At 48.4% G+C, this 25,363-nt stretch overlaps 1 protein-coding gene and 1 long non-coding RNA gene across 3 annotated transcripts in view; one reads left to right on the plus strand and one right to left on the minus strand.

Annotated features, from left to right (window-relative positions):
- Positions 1 to 595: 595 nt before the first annotated feature.
- Positions 596 to 4,463, minus strand: LOC309523106. The gene is made up of 2 exons (XR_014215255.1): positions 4,350 to 4,463; positions 596 to 4,277 (listed from the first exon to the last, which is right to left on the minus strand). It is a non-coding gene; the product is annotated as an uncharacterized lncRNA (long non-coding RNA).
- An 18,391-nt stretch (positions 4,464 to 22,854) lies between these two features.
- Positions 22,855 to 25,363, plus strand: part of ACSBG2 (acyl-CoA synthetase bubblegum family member 2) — a 41,775-nt gene continuing 39,266 nt past the window's right edge. Inside the window, exon 1 of one of the 2 annotated variants that reach the window (XM_082206346.1) lies at positions 22,855 to 23,011. In XM_082206346.1, the coding sequence (XP_082062472.1) occupies positions 22,863 to 23,011 (149 nt within the window). In that variant the 5' untranslated portion in view covers positions 22,855 to 22,862. The remainder of the gene's footprint in view (positions 23,012 to 25,363) is intronic. The other variant, XM_082206347.1, reaches the window with a different exon arrangement.

The raw sequence follows: 25,363 nt of genomic DNA on the forward strand, positions 1-25,363 counted from the left end.
CCGCTGCCTCTCACCCCAGGTCACATGGAGAGACGATCAGATCAGGGCAGGCGTTGGTGCAGCCGACTTGCCCAGAGGACCGCCACCCTTGTTGGGGCCAGTGGAGTATTGTGGGGCGGGTTCTGTGTCCCGGGTGCAGCAGCACCCCGGCCTGAACTTGCTCCTCTGCGTGTGGGACGATTTCCGAAACGTACTTGCGCCCGCTGACGGCGCCCGCCATCTCGCACTTGAGGCTTTCGATGTGGTGCTGGAATCTGGTTCCCCAAGCAAGAGCCTTGTTCCTTTTCCCCCTGTTTGATCTGCTTTAACTGTAAGGACTATGTTACTGTACGCTGTCCTGTCCTGTCATTCATATATATGTATATATGAATGACGTATACATATCTATATATATGTCATTTATATATATATATATAAGTGTAAGAAGGGCCTAATTGGGTCTTAAGGTCTCAAAAGGGGTTGTGTAGGGGTTTTGCGTGGGGGAGGCATTGATATTTTGTTTCTGTTTCCGTTTCGTTTTTTAAAAGTTGCAGGGGGAGGGGGGGTAAAGTACAGCTCAACCCGTTTCTTCAACATACCTGTGGGCAGATATATATATTTTTTGCATATGGAAACCAAGCAAATATCCTGAAGATATCTCTCTTTTTTTCTCCCTCCGTTCCCCAAAAGGGACCGATCTGTGTTGCTCTTTCTTCTTTTCCTTCTTTGCCATCAGTGTTCAAATAACCTTTTGCCAAAATGCGTTTACCGCCATTGCCCGTTTTGCGGAGAAGCGTTCCCCACCCACCCACACCCCCCGCTGGTTTCTGCGAAAGCAGTTGGCCCAGGGGTGGGGAAGAGACGAACTAACTCTGAGAGTTTGTCTTTCTTTTAAAACACCTGCACGGTTTTGAAAACAGACTTTGGCAGGTGCTGGACAACACTAATTGGAATATTTGTCAGTATTCCTTGCTTGGCTAAGTTTTGGTGCAGGGGGTGTATCCGGTAGGGGGAGGACCCTGAAGTATGCAGAAACTCCCCACCCCCATACGCAAACACACACGGTTTTAGCATTTTGGAGGCGCAGCTTACCTTCCAAACCAGAGTCTTAAATCTTTTGCCAAATGTTACAGGACTACTGGTGGTGGTGGTGACGCTGTTTGTGTTGCGGCAGGTGGGATGGGGGGTGGCCAGAAGATTTTGCTTTGAGCTCTCTTAGGAGTCCTAAAATGAGTGCGGGGGGGGGGGGTTGGGGCTTTGCGGCTTGTGTGTTGAGTCACGCTAGTTGTGTTGGGGGGGGCGGAGGCGGTGTTTTTTAAACCTGCCACTCTTAGTCTCTTCCGGGTTCCTTCCCCACTTCCCCCACCCCATGCAAAAGTTACAACTCTTATGTGGCAATAAGCTGATCTGCGTTAGGTCATGTTGACCCCGAATCCTGTTTTGAGCTTTCCTTTTTTAACTTCTTGTCCGTGTGGTCTTGTTTGTCTTTATAAAATGCCAACTTCCAGAGCTGCTCTGTTGCAATGACTCATCTGCTTCTCGTATCTGGCCAGTCGTTCCGAGCCTCAGAATTTGGGGAATTCCAGAGAAGACTCTGCTGTGCCAACAGAAAAGAAACTGAGAATAGTAGGAGAGCTTTCTGTGTTTGTGGAGGTGCTTCCACTTTGATGGGGGCGCTGCTAGTGGAGGGAGGGGGCTTGTGAGGCATGGGCGCCTAGTTCTTTCTCAAAGTTCCCCAAGGGTTTCTGGGTGCCTAATGAATTGGGCTGAAAGGGGTTCCCAGTGTGGCAAAATTTTACTTCTACACCACTCTTTACCCAGGTGGGGGACGTACTCTTAAATAAAACACAGAACCAGTTCTTACCACACCTGGCAGGATGGAAGAGACTAAACAACCCTTACCTAGAGATGATTTGTGGTTAATGACTGGGGGACATAATTGAGGAAGAAAATTGACCTTGAGCAGCATCTGCTGGGGGAAATGGAATTGGGGTTAAATGGAATTGAAGAGAGAATGATTTGGGATGGGATGCAATTTAACTGAATTAATTTATCTGGGGCTTGCCTCTGACTGGCTCGCCTCTAAATTTGTGTGTATACCTATGTCTGAGCGTGTGTATGTATACGTATAGATATACACCCACACACATTTGTGCCCCCGGATTTGTTACAAGGACCTGGCAGCACCCCTGGAGCTCAGCAACGCTGCCTTGCTGGGCTTGGGGTTAGCAGGCAACACGGATGCCGTGGATGAGGCCTGCTCCCAGCCGTGGGTACTGTGAGGCCTCCTCCTTTCCAAAGCAAGAACAGGCACAGCTCTCTCCGGCTCCCGAAACACTCCGCTTTTGCCAGTATCCATTCATTCCAGATGTTGTTGTCTCTTTGCGTTTGGAAGTTGCCTTGAGAACAAAAGGCGCCCGAGGGGGGTGGCGGAGAAGCCTCTCCCCTCCGTGCTTCCTCCTAGATGTTGCCCCCCGCTAGGCAGCTGCGTTCTTGGGTGAGCGAGAAGAGGTGGGGGCTCTCTTTGGTCAGGGCAGCCTCGCCCGAAACTTAAGTATTAATCGCTCAGGGGGGTGCGGAATGAACATTTGTAAGAAGTTGGGGAGGGTGTTTTCTTCCACTATTTAAAAATGTATTTTATAGGTTTTGTTTTTTAAAGAACGACCCCCACTTCCTCTCGCCCCATTGGTGCCCCTTGTAGCTGTTTTGGTCACCAAAGGACTTCCTTGTGATCTGATTTCCCCCCCTTCCTTTTCTCCCCCAACCTCCTCTCCTACTCCTTTTTATTTCCAAAAGCCTTTGAGGCTTTACAGCTGGGACTGGAGCCCAAATGCCGGTTGCGCAGACTTGGGGTTTTATGATTCTGGTGTTCCATCTTCCTCCTTCTCCTCCTCCATTCCGTTGTAGATTCTTTCTCTTAGAATGGCTGCTGTGTTTGTGGGTCCATTGTGGTGTTCGTGTGTGTGTGTGTGTGTGTGTGTGTGTTGAGTGAGAGCGTCCATGGGTAGCTGTAACACAGATGGGGAGACTGGATGGTTTTACCTATCTCTGGCGTCTGAAAAACCGCCCCAAAGGGAAGCGTAGTGAGGAATGGGGGGGGGTCTTTCCAAAGGGGTGTCTTCTTTAGGATCTTTCTCTCTCTCCTCCCCCTCCTCTTTCGTTCCTTGAAACTGACAGCGCTTTAAGTCTGTTACCTGTCTTTCGGTTTTTGTATTAAAGGGCCTGTTTCGGGGAATGGTTAAAATGGATGGTGTTTTTGGTTGGGCAAACCCGATCTCTCTCTCTCCACCTAAATCTTCGTATTCTGCTTGTCCTCTTCATTTTGGCCCAATGGTGTTAAGTAGATGTGAGATGTTAGGAGTTTTAAAGCTGTGGGATGGGTGGGGAGGGGGAAGGAAGTGTTTTCAGTAGATGTGGAAATTTTAGAGACTTGAAAGCTATTTCCCCCGTTTGTTTTGTTTTTAAGAGGAATTTGGGGAAAAGCAAAATATATGCAATGCTGCCACTTTAAAAAGAGTCTGGAATGAATTCTATACATCTCAGAGCACAAAAACCCTACAGCTATAAGCATGGGCTCTTTCCGTTTTCCATTCAAATAATTATTATAGATACGTTTCAGTGTTAACAGCTGCACAGTACCTGATTCAGGCATCTAAATGGCTGCTTGTATGATCCCCTGTGGCAGTGCTACAATCTGGAGGTTCTTACGCCATCTGTGCGCTGCTAAGATTTAACGGGTAGGTCTGGGGTGATAAAGGGCTCTCTTTTAAAAGCAGAAATGCAACACTGTAGAGTGGCAACGTAAAGACTTGTTTCACGGGTCCACAAACCACTCTGCGGTTTTTACAATCCAGTGGTGTACACAGTTTTATGAAATAAATCAATACGCTTGGCAGCGCTGAGCGCATGTATAATATTCTGACAAGTGTGGCACAGAAGAAAGGAGGCAGCCCCTACAGTCATGCGGAGCTTTGGAGGCGCTCAGATAATAGGAAATACTGTATTTTTTGCTCTATAGGATGCACCAGACAATAGGAGGGGAAGAACAGGAAAAAAAATTCTCCCCCTCTGCTCAGCGCCCCTTCAGCAAAGTGGTAGGAGAAACGGAGCCCCATTTCTCCTCCCGCTTCGCTGAAGGGGCGCTGCGCAGAGAGGGAAAACTGTGCAGCGCCTCTCCAGCGAAGCCTGGAGAACAAGAGGGAAGCGCTCCGGGGGCTTCGGGCTTCAGGCGGCTATCCGCAAGCCTTCAGAGCGCAGCGGGAACGCCTGCTGTGCTCCGAAAGCTTGTGGATAGCTGCCTGAAGCCCCCGGAGCACAGCGGGAGTTCCTGCTGTGCTCCGGGGGCTTCAGGCGGCTTCAGCGAAAGCAACGCAAAGCCTCCGGAGCGCGGGGGGAGCTCTCCCTCTGCGCTTCGGAGGCTTTGCGTTGCTATCGCTGAAGCCAAGGAGCCTGCACTCGCTCCATAAGACGCACACACATTTCCCCTTAATACGGTAGATGAAGTTTGGCCTTTGAGACTCTCTGCCACGTCAGATGAGATCCCGGCCTTCTGTGATTTGAGGGGGGAGCAACCTGGCCTTATGTCAGGCCCCAGTAGCTGTGCCATTTCAGCTGGCTGCCTCCCAAGGCTAACTGATGAAATTGGTGGGCTGGTCTCGCAGCTTGGCTTCATCTACCAGAATGTTTTTTAAGCCTGGCCTCTTTTTTGCCACTTAGCAAATAGGACTGAAAATGAAAATAGGAACAAACTGACGGTGCAATTCAGCCAGAGTGCAAGTTCTGCTTGAGCTGAGGAACGGTAGGAATGGAAGGAATGTTTTGTTTCTAGTGGGGAAAGCTCACAGGGGGGCACCCTTTTTAATGCAACAAACGTTAATTTTAGCTACTGCTCAGAACAAATATTTCAAAAGTGTTTGGTTCCCCCCCCCCCAGACTTCCCATTTTTAAATGTGCCAGGCAGAAGGAAAGATTTGTGCTCCAAATTCGCTTGGGTTTCCCCGCAGGCCTGGTGTCCATTCCTGGTACTCAGCAGAGATTTAGAGAGCTTCCATCTGCTGTACCCATGACTTACAGGAAGCATTTTAGCCACAAGAACCTTGGAACCAGCTGAGAGACACACAGCTTTTCCGTTACCCATTTCAGCTGCTCCGTCCTCTCCCCCCAGCTGTTGGGAAGAGATGAGGGTCTGAGTTCATCGCTCAAAGTGGGACCCGTCTCCAAAAAAAAGTTCTGCCCTCCGTGAAGTTTGCCCCCCACCCCCATGTTCTGTCCCAACAGCAAGCCAAAAGTGCCCCCCAGTCTGTTTCCACTTTGGTGATGTTTTTTGAAACACCGCTGCTACTTCGACAGGGGAGGTGCGCCCACCCATGGAAAGAAATAGGATTTTTAAAGTGTTTTTAATTATGGCCAGATCTGCGCCATCGGAGGTGCTTCTGGTCTTCGAAGCATCCTAGGAAGATCTGTCCGTCGTGTTAAAAGTTGTGTGTCCACTGCCATTTCGTGCTAGAGCAGAACTGAGTTTGAAAGGTGCTGTCGGTTCCGGAATTAATCTTCCTGAGAATCTCAGGACTTTCCTTTTTTCCAAAAAAAAAAAAAAAAGTTAAAATCGGCAAGATTCCAGTTCGTATTCTTACCAGTAGGTGGTGAGGGCTAGCTAAGGTTTCCTGTGGTTACGGGAGGAGCTTTTCATATCTCTTTGCCACTCCCCCTGATTAGCAATACCAGAAGAATATGCAAATTAATTAAGAGAAATTGCATATAATGTATACAGGTTGCAGTATTCAGATTCCCCCCTCCCTTTTTATTGTAAAGTACGCATATCCCTAACCATGCTCCTTGAATAGTCATAACATATATCTAATTTTAATTGGCTGTGGGTGTCATGAGTGTGTAAAGGCCTTGAGAACAAAAAAAAAAAAAAGAGGTGGGAGTTTTGCACTCTTGAAGGAAGCGACGGAGTACTTGATCCTCTCGCTGGTGTGTAATTTTTTTAAGGCTGTCTTCTGCTGGAAGCAAAGGTATTAAATACCTGGTCTATGTACAGAGGATATTAAAAGTACTTTGGGGCTGGGGAGGGCGGGGAAGGGAATTTATTTGGTCTGGTGTAATAAATGAACCCTAGCCCATTATTCCGAAATGAAACCTGGAAAGGCGGGAGGGGTGGGGGTGGGGGAATGTTTGTAATAAGTTAAGGGATTGGGGTTTTTTTTTGTCCTGACTTTTACGCCTTTTTTTTGTTTTGTTAAATTTGTGAAATTTATGGAGGAGTTTTATAGGAAAAAGAAAACATGAAATAAAGGTGAGAGTCACAAGCGGCGGCATTTTTTGTGATGTTTCTCTTGATGGTCTCCATTTCCACCACCACCACCACCTAGAGCAGGGGTCAGCAGACTTTTTCAGCAGGGGGCCGGTCCACTGTCCCTCAGACCTTGTGGGGGGCTGGACTATATTTTGAAGGGGGGGAAATGAACAAATTCCTATGCCCCACAAATAACCCAGAGATGCAAGCACACATTCTACTCATGTAAAAACACGCTGATTCCCGGACCGTCCGCGGGCTGGATTGAGAAGGCGATTTGGGCCGGATCTGGCTCCCGGGCTAGTTTGCCTACCCATGCTGTAGACCAGTGTTTTTCAACCACTGTTCCGTGGCACACTAGTGTGCCGTGAGATGTTGCCTGGTGTGCCGTGGGAAAAATTGAAAAATTTGAAAGATTTTTTTAAAAAAGTCAATTTTTCGCCCACTTGGCGGGCGCCGGACTGTGTCCACCCTATTTTCCATCCGTCCTGGGTGGGGATCAGATCGGATGGGATCGGATGAGAGCGGACAGGCGGTCCGCTCTCATCCGATTCCCCATAGAGAGCAGCGGGGCTCTGACATCTCCCTCTCCGCACACAGTGGTGGTGTGCCTCGTGATTTTTTTCATGAAACAAGTGTGCCTTTGCCCAAAAAAGGTTGAAAAACACTGACCTAGAGCTTCAGCTGGAGCCTGTTTCCTTTGGACTCTACTTCCCCCATAAGTTCCCACCCATCTCTTCCTGTGTGTTCCAAATTTCTTGGAGTACATTTTTCTTAGAAATGTTGTGAAAGTGGCCACCTCTGAAAAATCTGCCACCATCCTTTCTCTCTCCCACTCTACACACAAACACACACGCTGTCCCGGAACAATGCTAGTAGGTCTGTCGCATTGTGGAGGATGCAAAACCTGAAAAGGGGTGGGGGGAACTGTGCTTCTCACCTCTGCTAACAACATCCCATAACTTGGAACGGAAGGCAGCCATCTTGGTTGTGTGAGAAATGGGACCTAAGCAGAGCCCAGGCAGAACATACAGTAGCTGGCGCTCAAGAAGAGTTTGGATTTGATATCCCGCCTTTCTCTCCCTTTAAGGAGTCTCAAAGCAGCTAACATTCTCCTTTCCCTTCCTCCCCCACAACAAACACTCTGTGAGGTGAGTGGGGCTGAGAGGCTTCAGAGAAGTGTGACTGGCCCAAGGTCACCCAGCAGCTGCATGTGGAGGAGCGGGGAAGCGAACCCGGTTCCCCAGATTACGAGTCCACCGCTCTTAACCACTACACCACGCTGGCTCTCTCAAGCAATGGTTTCTCGCCCACATAAAAGTAAAGGTACCCCTGCCCGTACGGGCCAGTCGTGTCCGACTCTAGGGTTGTGCGCCCATCTCACTTAAGAGGCCGGGAGCCAGCGCTGTCCGGAGACACTTCCGGGTCACGTGGCCAGCGTGACGAAGCTGCTCTGGCGAGCCAGCACCAGCGCAGCACACGGAAACGCCGTTTACCTTCCCACTATAACATACACACACACACACACAGATTGTGCCTTTTAAGTTATGAGCATGACAAACTCCATGAACAATCGGAGATAGTTGAAAGATACAGATAATTGTGACTCAACTCATCTTCCCTGTAACAGTTGTGCCCTGGTTTTGAACTGCATCTCAGTGTTTGACTCTGCCACTAAAACTTAAGCATAAAATTCATCTGAGTTCCACCCATGAGGCAAGGTGAGGCAACTGCCTCGGGCGGCAGGATTCAATGGGGCAGCAGATTTTATTTATTTTTATTAAACTTGTATACCGCCCTATACCCGTAGATTTCAGAGCAGTTCACACACACAAAAATCACAGAAAAATCAAGTTGCAGAACAGTTTGTGGGAATATTCTCCCCAAATTTCCCAACTCTTTTTTTTTTTTAATCATGAGATACAATTGCCTTGAAGTTTCAGAATGAAGGTGGAAAATAAAATAAAACCTCCAGCAAGTCTTAATGGTTTATAAACTGGTAACGTTTATAATGTCATCAATGTCATACATTTTTATTTTTTTGTATTTTTATTTTTATTTTTCAAACGTTTTCACTATAATCTTCACATTGTTTCATGAGTTGACTCCCCACCCCAACTTCCAAAGTGTTTCTGCTCAAACCTTTTCTCGTTTAATACACATTTAAAGCACACTGGGCTCCCCCCCCCCCAAAGAATCTTGGCTATTTTAGTTTGCGGAAGATGCTGGGAATTGTAGCTCCGTGAGGGGTAAACTGTTCTCGAGACGGGGACGAAAACCATGTGCTTTGAAACTGTTATATGTGCAATGTGGATGCAATTCCCCACAGCTGTGAGACCTGGGCCATATAATAATAATAATAATAATAATAATAATAATAATAATAATAATAATAATAATAATTTTTATTTATGCCCCGCCCTCCCCAGCCAAGGCCGGGCTCAGAGCGGCTTACAAGCAATAATAAAAACAAGTTGAATGATTACAACTTAAAAACAAAATTAAAATACAACATTAAAATATTGAAATATTAAAATGTAGCCTCATCGCAGGAGGAGAAAGGAAAAGGAAAAAAGAAAGAGCGGGAGGGAATCAAAATGGCTCCAAGCCAAAGGCCAGGCGGAACAACTCTGTCTTACAGGCCCTGCGGAAAGAAATCAGATCCTGCAGGGCCCTGGTTTCATGAGGCAGAGCGTTCCACCGGGCCGGAGCCAGTGTTGAAAAGACCCTGGCTCTGGTTGAAGCTAATTTGACTTCCTTAGGGCCCGGGACCACTAGGGTGTTGCTATTTATGGACCTTAAAGTCCTCCGTGGGGCATACCGGGAGAGGCAGTCCCGTAGGTACGAGGGTCCTAGACTGTGAAGGGCTTTAAAGGTCAAAACCAGCACCTTAAATCTGACCCTGTACTCCACCAGGAGCCAGTGCAGCTGGAAAAGCACTGGGTGAATATGCTCCCATGGCAGAGACCCCGTGAGGAGCCTCGCTGCTGCATTCTGCACCCGCTGGAGTTTCTGGGCCAGCTTCAAGGGCAGCCCCGCGTAGAGCGAATTGCAGTAGTCAAGCCTGGAGGTGACCGTCGCATGGATCACAGAAGAGTTTGGACAGGAAGACCAAAACAATCAGCCAGGCAACCTTCAGTGGAGATTTCCTCATCTTCTACAGTCTGCTGGCGATTCCCAGAAGCCTGCCTGGCTAAGGCAATGAGCCACAAGGGGCTTTGTGGGTGTTTTGCTCTAACTAATCCACAAAGTAGCCTGTTAATAATGATCGCCAAATGTTGCTGTTTTAAAGAGCAAAGTCTGTACTCTGCTTTTTAAAACAGCAACATTGTTAAATATTTTTAAATAACAATTGCAAAATGGTTTTTGTTTTTTTTAATAATAAACCATTTAGTAAGGGCTTTGTTTTTAAAGGGAGGCGGGTGGCGCTGTGGGTTAAACCACAGAGCCTAGGACTTGCCGATCAGAAGGTCGGTGGTTCGAATCCCCGTGACGGGGTGAGCTCCTGTTGTTCGGTTCCAGCTCCTGCCAACTTAGCAGTTCAAAAGCACGTCACGTGCAAGTAGATAAATTGGTACCACTCCAGCGGTAAGGTAAACGACGTTTACGTGCGCTGCTCTGGTTCCCCAGAAGCGGCTTAGTCATGCTGGCCACATGACCCGGAAGCTGTACACCGGCTCCCTCGGCCAATAAAGCAAGATGAGCACCGCAACCCCAGAGTCGGTCATGACTGGACCTAATGGTCAGGGGTCCCTTTATCTTTTACCTTTTTTAAAAAAGTAGCAGGTGATTAAATACAGTGCAATAAATGTTTCCGAGAGGAAACTCCCATCATATAATTATATTGCCCTTCACAACAGGATACAACAGGGACTCTTACCGTGCCCATAACAACATTATTTTTCTTGGGGGAGAGGGTTTCCTATTACGATCATTTCACTGGAAGATAACGGATATTTCTGCGGAAAATAATAATCATATCGGGTGCCGCCTCCCACCTTGAACAATCGTTTGAATACGGATATCATATAGTAAATGAGACCATGGGCGTAGGCAGGAATTTTGTTGGCGGGGTCGGGTGGGGGCAGAACTGACGTGACTGCTCAGTTAAGTATTTAAATATTATTTCTATCGTTTTACTTTATCTAGTGGGGGCAGTTCCCCCCCCGGCAACGCCCATGGATGAGACCATTTAGTTTGGAGGGGCGGGTGGGGAGAATCTGCACTGCGCTTGGGGAAAAAATCAATAAAACTTCAGCTGCTACTGCTTTCGTTTGTTTTTTAGTTAGTTCCGGGCGTTTTGTGAAAGAGTCTTGCGATAATAATAAATAATAATATTTTTTTTATTTATACCCCCCCTCCCCAGCCAAGACCGGGCCCAGGGCGGCTAACAACCAATAATAAAAACCAGTTGATTAAAATACAATTTAAAGAAAGACCTCACAAAATAAACAACTTGTAGCATGCAGGGAAGCTTTTAATGTTTTTATGCAGTATGTATTTTAATATTTTGTTGGAAGCCGCCCAGAGTGGCTGGGGAAGCCCAGCCAGATGGGCGGGGTATTAATTAATTTATTATTATTAAAATAAAAAATTCCTTCCAGTGGCACCTTAAAGACCAACTAAGTTAGTTCTTGGTATGAGCTTTCGTGTGCATGCACACTTCTTCAGATACACATTTATTATTATTATTATTAGGCTTGCATCAACCACTACCGTCGCATCACGCAGCCAGGAGTTCCGCGGGCCACTCGCCTTATACTTAAAACTGGTCTCCCGCCTCCGGTTTTCACCCCCCCCCCCTTCATTCCCCCTGCCCCCCTCGTCCAGGAGCCACAATCCAGAGACACGTGGCGGCGGGCTTCCCATTCATTCGCTGCCAGCCGCTCGCCCATCCATTCATTCATTCACTCATTCATTCAGCTAAGCGGGGAGGTCAATGACCGGGGGTTACTCGGCAGCGATACATAAAGAGGCGCTCGCGCGTGCGCAGAAGGAGGGCGTGGCCGCCGGCTGGTGAATGAAGCGCAGCTGAGCCTCTCGCCCGCTCCCAAGATGGCGTCGCCTGCCTCGCGCGCCCGCCCTCCAGCCAATGGCAAGGGCAGCGACCGATGTGGAACTGAAGGCCACGCCCCCCGTTTTACAAGCCACGCCTCCAGCCTATTAAAGGGGCCGCGCACGCCGCTTGTTCTGCGGCAGAAGCTATTCTCAAGACGGCAGGTAAGAGGTGGGGAGATTTAGCTCAGTTTTTCCTCCTTTTTTGCGGGTGGGGGAGGTTTGTGGAGTGGAATGTGTACTTTTTGGAGCTGGGGACAATTTTGTGTGCTTCATTTGCCTCTATGGGAGGAGGGGTTAAAAATACAGACAAATTCAATTAATAATCATAAATGTTTGGGAGGAAATAAGACAGTAAAGAACAAATGAGAAACTAAATATTGATGTATGCATTTTTTATTTGGTAATTAGATTTACCAAATAAATCTGTATTGTTTCTTTGTAACATATTGTTACAATATGTAACAATATGTTACATATTGTATTGTTTTTTGTAACATAAAATCATTCAGTAAACATTATTTGTAAAATAATAATAATAATAATAATAATAATAATAATAATAATAATAATAATAATAAATATGAATGGCTGCAATTCAGCTTTATTGTACATTCCTTGATAGTTGAGGAAGCTGCCCTGGGGTTTTATTGTAGGGTAAAGAGAGTTGTAAAACATGTCGTTCCCCCCAGTGGTGTAGCTTGGGGGGTGCAGGGGGGGCCGGCCACACCGGGTGCAACATCTGGGGGGGGTTAGGGGCACAAATCCACAGGTTAGGGGGCGCAAATTACTTGCCTTGCCCCGGGTGCTGACAACCCACGCTACGCCACTGGTTCCCCCCCACCTCTCAACTTTTGGTTAATTATAAACCGTTTTTAAAAATATTGGCGTTTTAATATTAACCCGCCCTTGGAACTTAGGTGTGAAGGTATATGAGTTAATGATATATAGGGTGTTATAGCTGCTTCTGGGAGTGGTAGTAAAAAATTAAGAGCACATTGCATTTAAATGGGGTGTATATGAGGCTTCGGTTTCCTGGGGGCTCTTCCTTTTAAACTGGTTTCTGGGTGGGGAGGGGGGCTGTGTACCGTGGTTTATAGCAACTTTTTTTCAAGAGCTCCAGGATTTGGGGGGTGGCTTGAAAAACCCCTCATTGAGGAAACTGGCTGCGCCTGTACCTTAAGGGTCCCTAACAGAGAAAGGGGAAAAGGGGTCCACGCAGTGTTACTTTGGGTGGGTGGGGGTGAGTTGAAGCTTTGTGAGAAATGGGTGGGAAGGGGGCTGGCTGGGGGCAGATGTTCAGCCCTGATAGACATTTGTACCCTAAACGCTTAAAGAAAAGGGGGGAACAGCTATAAATTGAACTGTAAGCAGCTGCAAGGCATTAAAATAATGCCCTGAAATGAGTTCAGGTTTGCAGGAGTTCAGCCCGCCCCCTGCTAAACCTCCCAGTTTTATCAACCCTGTGAGGTAGACTTAGACAGATGGAGATTAGTTATCCCCTGAGCATTGCAGGATGGCAGAACTGTGCCTCCCCCCCCAACCCATGTTATGAGACTCCATTTCCCAGCAGCCAACACGATCAATCGTCAAGGAACGATGGGCTTTATTGGGAACTGAATTAATTGACTCTCCCTCTTTCCTTCTTTTCATATACAATCGTTGAATGCAACTCTTTTCTGGGTTTTCTTCCCCATTGTACCTCCATTTTATTTATTTTTCCTGTTCCTATATGCATTTTTCATCTGTCACACTTACCGTTTTTACTGTGTTCGTATTATCATTTATTTCAAGCGGGGGTGAGAGCTGTTGTTAAGTCACATTTGAAGCAAGGGCAGAGTGAAAACTGAAATTCTGGGCTCCCGTTCTCCCCTGCCCCATCCACTGTCTCTTGCCTGTACAGTGGTACCTCGGGTTAAGTACTTAATTCGTTCCGGAGATCCCGTTCTTAACCTGAAACTGTTCTTAACCTGAAGCACCGCTTTAGCTAATGGGGCCTCCTGCTGCTGCCACTGCGCCGCCGGAGCACAATTTCTGTTCTCATCCTGAAGCAAAGTTCTTAACCTGAAGCACTATTTCTGGGTTAGCGGAGTCTGTAACCTGAAGCGTATGTAACCCGAAGTACCACTGTATGTGTATTTTGTATGGAAGCCTATGTATCTTTATCTCTCCCACGGAAAACGATGCTCTTACCGTAAACCTCTGATCCTCCTTTTAAAATGAAGGCTGCTGAGAGGCGAGCTAGCCGTCTTATTTTGAGAAAGGAGGTCACTTTTTGCAAAGCGTTTTTCGTGCCCCTTTCCTCTGCGATGTCATCCATTTTGGGGGGTGGGTCAGATTTGGGGGCTGAGGTCTCCCTTCCGCAGAATCAGCCGGGGTGTTTTGGGGAGAGGAAGAGGGACAGCCCAGAGTCGACGTACCACACTTTGAAGCAATACTTGCTAAAGAAGGGGCCATTTAGGTGCGACATCCGGAATTTGAAAAATTACCTTTGCTTCAGCACATTTGCTGCGAGAGAGCAGGAAATGTTGTCATTTTTAACTCCGGGAGAGGTGTGTGGGTGTCTCTCTTCTGTGACTGATGTCGCTGGCTTTCGTCTCCAAAGCAGAAGTCGCTGGTGTCGATGCAAAAATACAACTTGCTTTTTCTCTTCCTCTCTTGGGAACTGGCTCTCTTGCAGACAAAAATGCAGATCTAGCGAAGCCTTCCTTTTTCTCAATTCATCTGCTAGTAAAAAGGTAAAGGGACCCCTGACCGTTAAGTCCAGTCGCAGATGACTCTGGGGTTGTGGCGCTCATCTCGCTTTACTGGCCAAGGGAGCTGGCGTTCGTCCGTAGACAGATTTTCCGGGTCATGTGGCCAGCAAGACTAAGCCACTTCTGGCGAAACCAGAGCAGCGCATGGAAACACTGTTTACCTTCCCACTGGAGTGGTACCTATTTATCTACTTGCACTGCATGCTTTTGAACTGCTAGGTTGGCAGGAGCAGGGACTGAGCAACGGGAGCTCACCCCGTCATCGCGGGGATTCAAACCGCCGACCTTCTGATCAGCAAACCCTAGGCTCTGTGGTTTAGACCACAGCGCCACCCACATCCTGTGCTCATCTGCTGGTAGTTCCTTGTTACTCGTCGGTTAGCGCATATAGTCCAGCATTCTGTTGGTACCTCGGGTTAAGTACTTAATTTGGTCCGGAGGGCCGTTCTTAACCTGAAACTGTTCTTAACCTGAAGCACCATTTTAGCTAACGGGGCCTCCTGCTGCTGCCACTGCGCCGCCGGAGCACGATTTCTGTTCTCATTCTGAAGCAAAGTTCTTAACCCGAGGTATTATTTCTGGGTTAGCGGAGTCTGTAACCTGAAGCGTATGTAACCCAAGGTACCACTGTATGGTGAACTCCAAATGCACAGCATATTCTTAAAAAAAAAATTTAATCTGAAAGTTGGTGGGTGTTGACCAGGCTGTAACTCACCTTTTGTGCCCAGTGCCTGTAGCTTAATTTGCTCAGCGCAGCTGATTTCAGTTAACAGCTTTGTAACACTAAAGGGGACGTGGGCGGCGCTGTGGGTTAAACCACAGAGCCTAGGACTTGCCGATCAGAAGGTCAGCAGTTCGAATCCCTGCGACGGGGCGAGCTCCCGTTGCTCGGTCCCTGCTCCTGCCAACCTAGCAGTTCAAAAGCACGTCAAAGTGCAAGTAGATAAATAGGTACCACTCTGGCGGGAAGGTAAACGGCGTTTCCGTGCGCTGCTCTTATTCGCCAGAAGCGGCTTAGTCATGCTGGCCACATGACCCGGAAGCTGTACGCCGGCTTCCTCGGCCAATAAAGTGAGATGAGCGCCGCAACCCCAGAGTCGTCCGCGACTGGACCTAATGGTCAGGGGTCCCTTTACCTTTACCTTACTGTGTTTGCTGCTCGCCCCGCTCCAAAAAAAGGTCTGGTTAGCTTCTATCTTTTAAATTTAAGCAATAAGGACAATAGATGCGTGAAAAGAAGGCAACTTTTAAAAAATCGCTTACAGTAAGGCTTTATTGCTCATAAACAAGATGAATTGCAGTGATGTCTGGTCAGACACTTTCTGGCTTTGGCTGTTTTTAAGATTAGGTAATTAAAATTGCCCCATTTTCCTGTATTTTGCTGGTTTTACTCTATTGGACCAGATTTGCTCAAAACAGTTACTTTTTGCCACTTTTTGGCATTGTAGCTCCTTCCTCTTCTGTGGGACGGCAGAGCCATCCCCTTTGCATGCACAAAAAAATCTTAGTTCCAAATTTTGTTGTCTCCTGACTGGGCTGAGCGAAACAACTTCTCGGAAGCAGGTGTCATTTAGTGTGGGCAACATAAGGTTGCCTGTGCCTCCATGGACAGCTGTGAGTCCAAAATGACTCCCAGGCTTCGCACCCGGTCCTTCAGGGACACAGTGACCCCATTCAGGACCAGGGAGTCCCCCACACCCGCCCACCCCCTGTCCCCCCAAAACAACCGTACATTTCCATGAAAAAGCTTTACGGCAATTCCCCCCCAGTTCCCTGGAGCGGTAAACAAAGTAAGGGCAAAAATATAACCGAGAAGAGGGAGAGAAATCACCCTGGAGACCTCACTAGGGTATTTTTCCCCAAGAGTGGAGATGTTGGTCTTACTGTTAACATTCGATATCTCATCAAACTTTGCAGTTTTATCACCTTGGAATAATACCCCGGATCCACATACAGACCCTCTTAAACTTGTTCTGACCCATTAAAAAACTGGGTACATAGGTGATGGCATCATACACTTACAGTGGTACCTCGAGTTAAGTACTTAATTCGTTCTGGAGATCCGTTCTTAAGCTGAAACTGTTCTTAACCTGAAGCACCACTTTAGCTAATGGGGCCTGCCGCCGTGCCACCAGAGCACGATTTCTGTTCTCATCCTGAAGCAAAGTTCTTAACCCGAGGTACTATTTCTGGGTTAGCAGAGTCTGTAACCTGAAGCGTACGTAACCCGAGGTACCACTGTATTCTGAACTTGCACAGTTCAGAACGGTCTGCACTGACTGTGGATCTCGGAGACTCGAGACAGCTCTTTGCAAAATGTCCACCAGGCATATTTTGCGACTGGCGCAGGTTCCAATTGTGAACCCCGTGGAGAGCTCTGGATGCCAGGTTTGCAACTGACCTCTCCATCTGGCTGGTGAATGTTGTTGTTTAGTCGTTTAGTCATGTCCGACTCTTTGTGACCCCCTGGACCAGAGCACTTCTGTCTTCCACTGCCTCCCGCAGTTTGGTCAAACGCAAAGTCTTGGAGCCTCAGCTTCAGGATCTGTCCTTCCAGTGAGCACTCAGGGCTGATTTCCTTCCGAATGGAGAGGTTTGATCTTCTTGCAGTCCATGGGACTCTCAAGAGTCTCCTCCAGCACCAGAATTCAAAAGCATCCATTCTTTGGCGATCAGCCTTCTTTATGGTCCAGCTCTCACTTTCCGCACACTGGGAAAACCATAGCTTTTACTATACAGACCTTCCGGTGAATAAGAAGAGCTTATTCATTGCATTTATCTCCTGCCTTTTCCTCCAAGAAGCCCCCCCCCCCAGTTAATCTCTACAACGACCCTGTGAGGAAGGCGAAAAGGCTGCGACTGATTCCAAGGCTTCATGATGGAGTAGGGATTCAAACCCTGATCTCCCAGGTCCTAGTCCGATGCTCTAACCCAGGAGCCAGCAAACTTTTTCAGCAGAGGGCCGGTCCACTGTCCCTCAGACCTTGTGGGGGGCCGGACTATATTTTTTTGGGGGGGAATGAACTGATTTCTACGCCCCACAAATAACCCAGAGATGCATTTTAAATAAAAGGACACATTCTACTCATGTAAAAACATGCTGATTCCCGGACCATCCACGGGCCGGATTTAGATTGTAATTGGGCCAGATCCGGCCCCCAGGCCTTAGTTTGCCTACCCATGCTCTACCCACCCTGTCCTTCTGCTATGCGGCATTTCTATAAACCGAGTAGACAAGTATGGGAAAAGCAAAACACCCTTTATAGAAGGATGTGAAGTATTTCACTGGAAGCTTGAATTTCTTTGACGTTTCAATGTGTTGTAAACCACTCGGGTATTTTTCTTCTTTAAAATATAAAGCAGTATAGAAATGAGATTAATAATAAATTTTATTGGGGGGGGGAAGGCCCCCAAGCACCCTGTTGTGGTGACCATAACCTAAGTTCAAGGTGCCATTATCTTTCTGAGTTTCTAACGCTGATTGCTTGGCCTTGAGCAAGCTGTTCGGAACAATGGGAGGTTGCAGCGGTCTTGCTCCATGACACATGATCTGTTATTTTAACCTGTTTGGCAAGGGCAGCGTGGACTCTTGTGTCCCCATACACTGCATTCCCCCCCCCCACTGCAGGTGAAAACTCTCCAAAACACCCTAGTGACCTACCGCAGTTGCGTAAGCCATCTCTGTTGACAAATTGCGGCATTGTTTGAGTATTTGCATAAGGAGGCGGAAACGCAAAAACTAGATCAATTCCCCCACCTCCCTTCTTAAAAAAGAAACCATTACAGTGGTACTTCAGGTTAAGAACATAATTTGTTCCAGAGGTCCGTTCTTAACCTGAAACTGTTCTTAACTTGAAGCACCACTTTAGCTAATGGGGCCTCCGGCGGCTGCCACTGCGCCGCCGGAGCACGATTTCTGTTCTCATCCTGAAGCAAAGTTCTTAACCCGAGGGACTATTTCTGGGTTAGTGGAGTCTGTAACCTGAAGCGTCTGTAACCTGAGGTACCACTCAGTGGTCAAGCATCTACATTGGCAGATGCAAAAATTTGCACACACACCCCCCCCCCAAGTTGGGCTGGCAAGGAGCAGAAACTGTGAGCGGCCGCCGAGACCACATAACACCGGTCTTCAAAGACCTACATTGGCTCCCAGTACGTTTCCAAGCACAATTCAAAGTGTTGGTGCTGACCTTTCAAGCCCCAAATGGCCTCGGTCCAGTATACCTGAAGGAGCGTCTCCACCTCCATCGTTCTGCCCGGACACTGAGGTCCAGCTCCGAGGGCCTTCTGGTGGTTCCCTCCCTGCGAGAAGCCAAGTTACAGGGAACCAGGCAGAGGGCCTTCTCGGTGGTGGCACCCGCCCTGTGGAACACCCTCCCACCAGATGTCAAAGAGGAGAACAACTACGAAACTTTTAGAAGACATCTAAAGGCAGCCCTGTTTAGGGAAGCTTTTAATGTTTAATAGGTTATTGTATTTTAGTGTTCTGTTGGAAGCCGCCCAGAGTGGCTGGGGGGACCCAGCCAGATGGGTGGAGTATAAATAATAAATTATTATATTATTATTACTCTGCCGCAAGGAGCATCCAATCTGGATTCCCTCCCTTGAGAGATGCATTATATTATTGGCGTGTTTTATGGCACTGTAGGCGGGACGCGGGTGGTGCTGTGAGTTAAACCACAGAGCCTAGGACTTGCCGATCAGAAGGTCGGCAGTTCGAATCCCCGCCACGGGGTGAGCTCCCGTTGCTCGGTCCCTGCTCCTGCCAACCTAGCAGTTCGAAAGCACACCAGTGCAAGTAGATAAATAGGTACCGCTCCGGCGGGAAGGTAAACGGCGCTTCCATGCGCTGCTCTGGTTCGCCAGAAGCGGCTTAGTCCTGCTGGCCACATGACCCGGAAGCTGTACGCCAGCTCCCTCGGCCAATAAAGTGAAATGAGCACTGCAACCCCAGAGTCGGCCACGACTGGACCTAATGGTCAGGGGTCCCTTTACCTTTACATGACACTGTAGACTTTTCGTTCATCACCTTTGTATTCCTCTGAGGAGCTCAGGGTGGCAAGAATCACCCGTCGCCTTCCTCTACCCATTTTGCCCTCTCGGCACTGCCCTGCGAGGTATTTAAGGCCGAGGGGGAAAAGCAGCTAATTATTTAGAAGAAAGGAAGAAAGGCAGCCAGGATAACATGGGCTTAGTCTAAATCCATTACACGGTAGCATGCGTTTAATGTACGATTTCAAAGCTTTCATCTCTGATGTGTCACTGAACAACGAATTCCCTTGTCACTGAAAGGGAGACGGAACATTCTGTTGGTTATTCCACGAAGTGGAGGATTATTGCTTCATTATGTACTGTGTTTTTATGTTGTAAACTGCCCTGTGATCTCTGGATGAAAGGGTGGCATGTGAAGTTAATAGGTAAAAGGTAAAGGGACCCCTGACCATTAGGTCCAGTCGTGACCGACTCTGGGGTTCCGGCGCTCATCTCGCTTTACAGGCCGAGGGAGCCGGCGTACAGCTTCCGGGTCATGTGGCCAGCATGACTAAGCCGCTTCTGGCAAACCAGAGCAGCGCACAGAAACGCCATTTACCTTCCCGCCAGAGCGGTACCTATTTATCTACTTGCACTTTGACGTGCTTTTGAACTGCTAGGTTGGCAGGAGCAGGGACCGAGCAACGGGAGCTCACCCCGTCACTGCGGGGATTTGAACCGCCGACCTTCTGATCGGCAAGTCCTAGCTTCTGTGGTTTAACCCACAGCGCCACCCGCGTCCCTGTGAAGTTAATAAATAATAATAAAAATGGCTCGTAGCCAGTGCTGGTCCTACTCCGCGTAAACCCACTGAAACTGGTTGGCTGGGCTCCCTTGGTGGCGACATCAATGGGTCTGTTCTGAGTCAGGCCTGGTAGAGGGCAAGCCAGAACCTGTATCTGGAACCCTGGGACAGAGCTGTCTGTATCGACAACATCAGGGTCACAGGTCTCAGCTTTTAAGGGGGTTCGGGAAGCTTCCAGCATTCAGGTGCTCCATCCTGGCCCACCTGCTAGGTGTAGGTGACAAGAATTCCAGGTAGGCAAGCAGGCTCACAAAGCACGCTTGCAGTCCTCCTTGTGTGGAGAAGCAAACACACGTTATATTTCCACAGTTGTGACAGTGCTGAGGTTTTTATGTGTACTTATAATGTGGGACGCTCCAGCGGGGAGGTAAACGGCGTTTCCATGCGCTGCTCTGGTTCGCCAGAAGCGGCTTAGTCCTGCTGGCCACATGACCTGGAAGCTGTACGCCGGCTCCCTCGGCCAGTAAAGCGAGATGAGTGCCGCAACTCCAGTGTCGGCCACTACTGGACCTAATGGTCAGGGGTCCCTTTACCTTAAAATGTGGGAATGCACCTGCTTTAAGTGGTACCTCAGGTTAAGTGCTTAATTCGTTCCGGAGGTCCGTTCTTAACCTGAAACTGTTCTTAAGCTAATGGGGCCTCGCACGGCCGCCACGCGATTTCTGTTCTCATCCTGAAGCAAAGTTCTTAACCCGAGGTACTATTTCTGGGTTAGCGGAGTCTGAAACCTGAAGCGTCTGCAACCAGAGGTATCACTGTATGTGTTTTGGAAGGTGCTATTTTGCATGCATGCACCAAAACCGACAACAACTGCAGTGCAAAGTGCAAAACTGAGTCAGATCTGCTGACTGTGGCTCAGGCAGGAGTCACGGCTGCTGAGCTCACCGCTGCTAGTAGGTGAATGCGCTGTAGTAACCCCAGCTTGCCGCTGCGTCTGGAGACCCAACTTCACATGACGGGAGCTGGGATGATGCGATGCAGCCCTCCCATTGGCTGAAACGGCTTGGATGATTTTGGCAGCAGTAGGGTGGCTGGAAGTGAGGAGGCAGCAGGTGCAGCGAAGTCTGTGTTGAGCAATGTGGTTCCCCACCCCCCCCCCCATCTCCTCTCTTGTAGTATCATCTTAGGAAGGAAGGAGAGAGAAACTCTATATACTGCAGTTCATGTGGGAAAGAGCTTTGCATTTCCAGCTGGAAATCTTCTCAACGGAAGATTGAGAAGCTAATAAGTTGCGAATAAGCGGCCAGCTCTTTGTTTCCTCCTTTTTTAATAATATTTTAAAATTACATTTTCAACAAAAGTAACAAAAATAAACAACAAAGGATACAAAAAAATCCCAGTATCAAATCCATAAAATGGGATATTCCAAATCCCGTGACTTCCCTCCCTTAAATTTCCTTTTTCATCTCCATATCGTTTCCACTCCAAATTATTTTTAACCTCAAGTTTCCTGGGCCGTTTCTAAAATTACAAGTGCTCTTAAAATCCTGCCAATGTTATTAACTATACTTTTGCAAATACATAATAAACATTTCCCATTTTTTTAAAAAAAAATCTTGTCATCTTGATTTCTGAGCTTTCCACAGTTAGTTTCCGCCATTTCGGCGTAGTCCATTAACTGGCCAGCTCTTCTCCTCATCACGGAAACGAGACAAAAACATGGGCCAAGTTGCAGCGCGGAGTGATCCTCGATCGGGGTGCCCTGTCCCAGGTTACTCCATTCCAGTTCCCTGAAAATAGACCAGTGGCATTTTGTGGCCACAAAGCACAAACGGTCCCTTTATTGGGCTGTTTTGGGGGATTTCCCCACACGTAGTGTTTCTGTTTCTTCTTCTAAAGTTATTTTTTTGTACTTCCGCAAGCCTCGGGAGTTTCCCAAAGTCTGCTGATGCGAAAGGGAGCATTGCTAATCCGAACCCTTTCTTTCCAAAGCTATGGTTCACTGTGACGGGGGGGGGGGGACAAATCTCTTGCGCTGGCTTTGTGTGGGTTCCAAAATCTTAAAACGGAACCGTGTTGTGACTTGGGTCTGTGCATTTTGGGTCCTGACAGGTTTAGGTCTGCTCCGCCTCACAAACCACTTCTTGCCCAAACTCTGGAACTGCTCCTTAATTTTTAACCAGGTAATCGGACAAGTGAGCAAATTAGACAAACAGGACTGTTGAAACTGCACGCCTTCCTGCGACTGTGAACTCTGATATTCCTTCTTGAATATGTCCGATCTGTCTGTCTCTCTCTCTTTTTTTTGCTCAGGCCTGATATGCAAAGAGTTTTATTTGTATGGAGTTTTGCATCATGTTCCGCCCGGGAAGTTTCTCAGCCGCAACTGAATTTCCCATGAACAGGCAGAGGAGGGTTTCTGGTGTTGCAACTCTCTTTGCATAAATGGAAATTGCTTCCATTGAATGCTGAGCTGGGAGATGAAATTAGCTGGGGGGCGGGCAGTTCTGCAGCCATAAAAGCTGGGGGGTGAATAGAGGAGGGTCGGCCAAGGGTGGCAAGGCAGGAAATGCACGTGGAAGCCAGTTTCTCCCATCTCTCTCTGATGGGGGCACAGTTGCAGTTCCACAAGTAAAGGTAAAGGGACCCCTGACCATTAGGTCCAGTCATGGACGACTCTGGGGTTGCGGTGCTCATCTCGCTTTATTGGTCGAGGGAGCCGGCATACAGCTTCTGGGTCATGTGGCCAGCAGGACTAAGCCGCTTCTGGCGAACCAGAGCAGCGCATGGAAATGCCGTTTACCTTTCCACCGGAGTGGTACCTATTTATCTACTTGCACTTTGATGTGCTTTCGAACTGCTAGGTTGGCAGGAGCTGGAACTGAGCAACGGGAGCTCACTCCGTCGACCTTCTGATCGGCAAGTCCTAGGCTCTGTGGTTTAACCCACTGCGCCACCCGTGTCCCTTGCAGTTCCACAAGAGTCCTCCTTAATCTAAATGGGCGGCTTTCCTTACAGAGAGGTGCTGTGCAAGATGGCAGCTCAAGTGGCGATGGCGAATGGCTCTCTTGGGGTCTCCATGCAGTCTCCTGTCCAACAGCCCTGCAGTGTGTCCATCGATGATGTCGTTGTCGCCGCTTCCCCCAGGTTGGTTAACCCTTTCTCTCCCTTGCGTGTCTGTGCATGCAAGTTTTGTTTTGTTTGAGTTTTATATACCCGAAGGTATATATTATTCCCCTCTATAAGTTTGCAGCATCTCCTCACACGCTGGTGTTTCTGTCAAATCCATCCCAAGGTCTTTTTGCTGCTGGCAGCTGCCATCTTCACTCAGTTCTGATGAAATCAAGTCTAAGCGTCTGCTCAGTAATTTTCCCAGACCGGTTGCATCAAACGTTAGCTTTTCCAGGGGAGATTTACCGAATCAAACAGGAAATACAAATATAATGACATATTTAAGGCTCACCTCCCCCTATGACTTATTTGTAGTTTTACAGCCCGGTCTTGACTTCCATCAGGGTGGATTTCCAAATTACCGTATTTTTCGTCCCATAGGACGCTCCGTCCCATAGGACGCACCTAGGTTTTTTTTTTTGGGGGGGGGAATAAAGGAAAAAAAATTCCCTTTATTTCCCCCCCCCCAAAAAAAAAGCAGGTCGGGGAAACCGAACCAGGTCGAGGAACAGCGGGATGGCGGCGCTGCGCCTCCCTGCTGTCCCCCGAGCTTGTGGGGCTGGCCGATGTCTGCCAGGCGCGGTGGGCGCTCTGCTTCAGGGCGCCTCGCGCGCCGGGTGGCAGGCTGCTATCCGCAGCACGGGGAGCCCTGCGGGAACTCCCGTGGGCTCCCCAGGCTTGCGGATGTCTTCCTGAAGCCTGGAGAGCGAGAGGGGTCGGTGCGCACCGACCCCTCTCGCTCTCCAGGCTTCAGCAAAAGCCTGCATTCGCCCCATAAGATGCACCCAGATTTCCCCTTCATTTTTGGAGGGGGAAAAGTGCGTCCTATAGGGCGAAAAATACGGTAAAAGTGCAACGCAGCACCCACATGGATTCTAGGGAAGCATCCAGGTTTTGTAACACCTCTCCAGCGGCTAATGAGATTCTGCTTCTGTCTGATATCAACAAATTGGAGAATCTTTTATCCTAAAAAACCACCACGTTTTAAAAGGGCATAGGATGTAAATTGGATCAACCAAAGGCCTGTTTAAATGGAACGTTTTTGCCTGGCGCCTAAAGGTGTATAATGAAGGTGTCAGGCGAACTTCCTTGGGGAGAGCATTCCACCGACGGGGAGCCACTGCAGAGAAGGCCCCGTTCTCGTGTTGCCACCCTCCGGACCTCTCGAGGAGGAGGCACACGAAGGAGGGCCTCGGAAGATGATCTCAGGGTCCGGGTAGGTTCATACAGAAAGAGGCGGTCCTTGAGGTATTGTGATCCATTTAAGGCTTTATAGGTCAGAACCAGCACTTTGAATTAGGTCCAGTAACTAATTCGTAGCCAGTGCAGTCGGACCAGGATCGGTGCAATACGCCCAAACCATTTTGCCGTCCGGTGAGCAACCTGTCCGCTGAATTCTGCACCGGCTGAAGTTTCTGAACCGTCTTCCGAGGCAGCCCTACGCATTGCAGTAATCTAACCTTGAGGTTACCAGAGTTTGCCTGCCCTTGAAGGTGATCTATCTCCCGCTTGGACTACTGCAATGCGCTCTACGTGGGGCTGCCTTTGAAGGTGACCCGGAAACTTCAACTAATCCAGAATGTGGCAGCTAGACTGGGGACTGGGAACAGCCGCCGAGACCATATAACACCGGTCTTGAAAGACCTACATTGGCTGCCAGTACGTTTCCGAGCACAATTCAAAGTGTTGGTCTGACCTTTAAAGCCCTAAACGGCCTCGGTCCAGTATACCTGAAGGAGTGTCTCCACCCCCATCATTCTGCCCGGACACTGAGGTCCAGCACTGAGGGCCTTCTGGCGGTTCCCTCACTGCGAGAAGCCAAGTTACAGGGAACCAGGCAGAGGGCCTTCTCGGTGGTGGCGCCCTCCCTGTGGAATGCCCTCCCACCAGATGTCAAAGAGAACAACAACTACCAGACTTTTAGAAGACATCTGAAGGCAGCCCTGTTTAGAGAAGCTTTTAATGTTTGATGTATCATAGTATTTTAATATTATTTTGGAAGCCGCCCAGAGTGGCTGGGGAAACCCAGCCAGATGGGCGGGGTATAAATAATAAATTATTATTATTATTATTATTATTATTTATCTATCTAGAGAGGCTTTAGGTATAAATGTTCTGTGACAATTCAGCATGCTCAGTTCTCGTTGGGAGGTTTTTGAGATGTCTTCCCCCTTGCCTTAAGAAGTGTACGTAGCTCAGGTTTGTGTGATTTCTGGCACACATGCCCTCCACAATCACAGTGGAACGGTCTCTCTCAGGAGGCTGTGGACTCGCCTTCCCTGGAGATTTTTAAGCAGAGGTTAGTTGGACATCTGTCATGCATGCTTT

The sequence above is a fragment of the Podarcis vaucheri genome, assembly GCF_965113315.1.
Source record: "Podarcis vaucheri genome assembly, chromosome: 18".
Lineage (NCBI taxonomy): Eukaryota > Metazoa > Chordata > Lepidosauria > Squamata > Lacertidae > Podarcis > Podarcis vaucheri.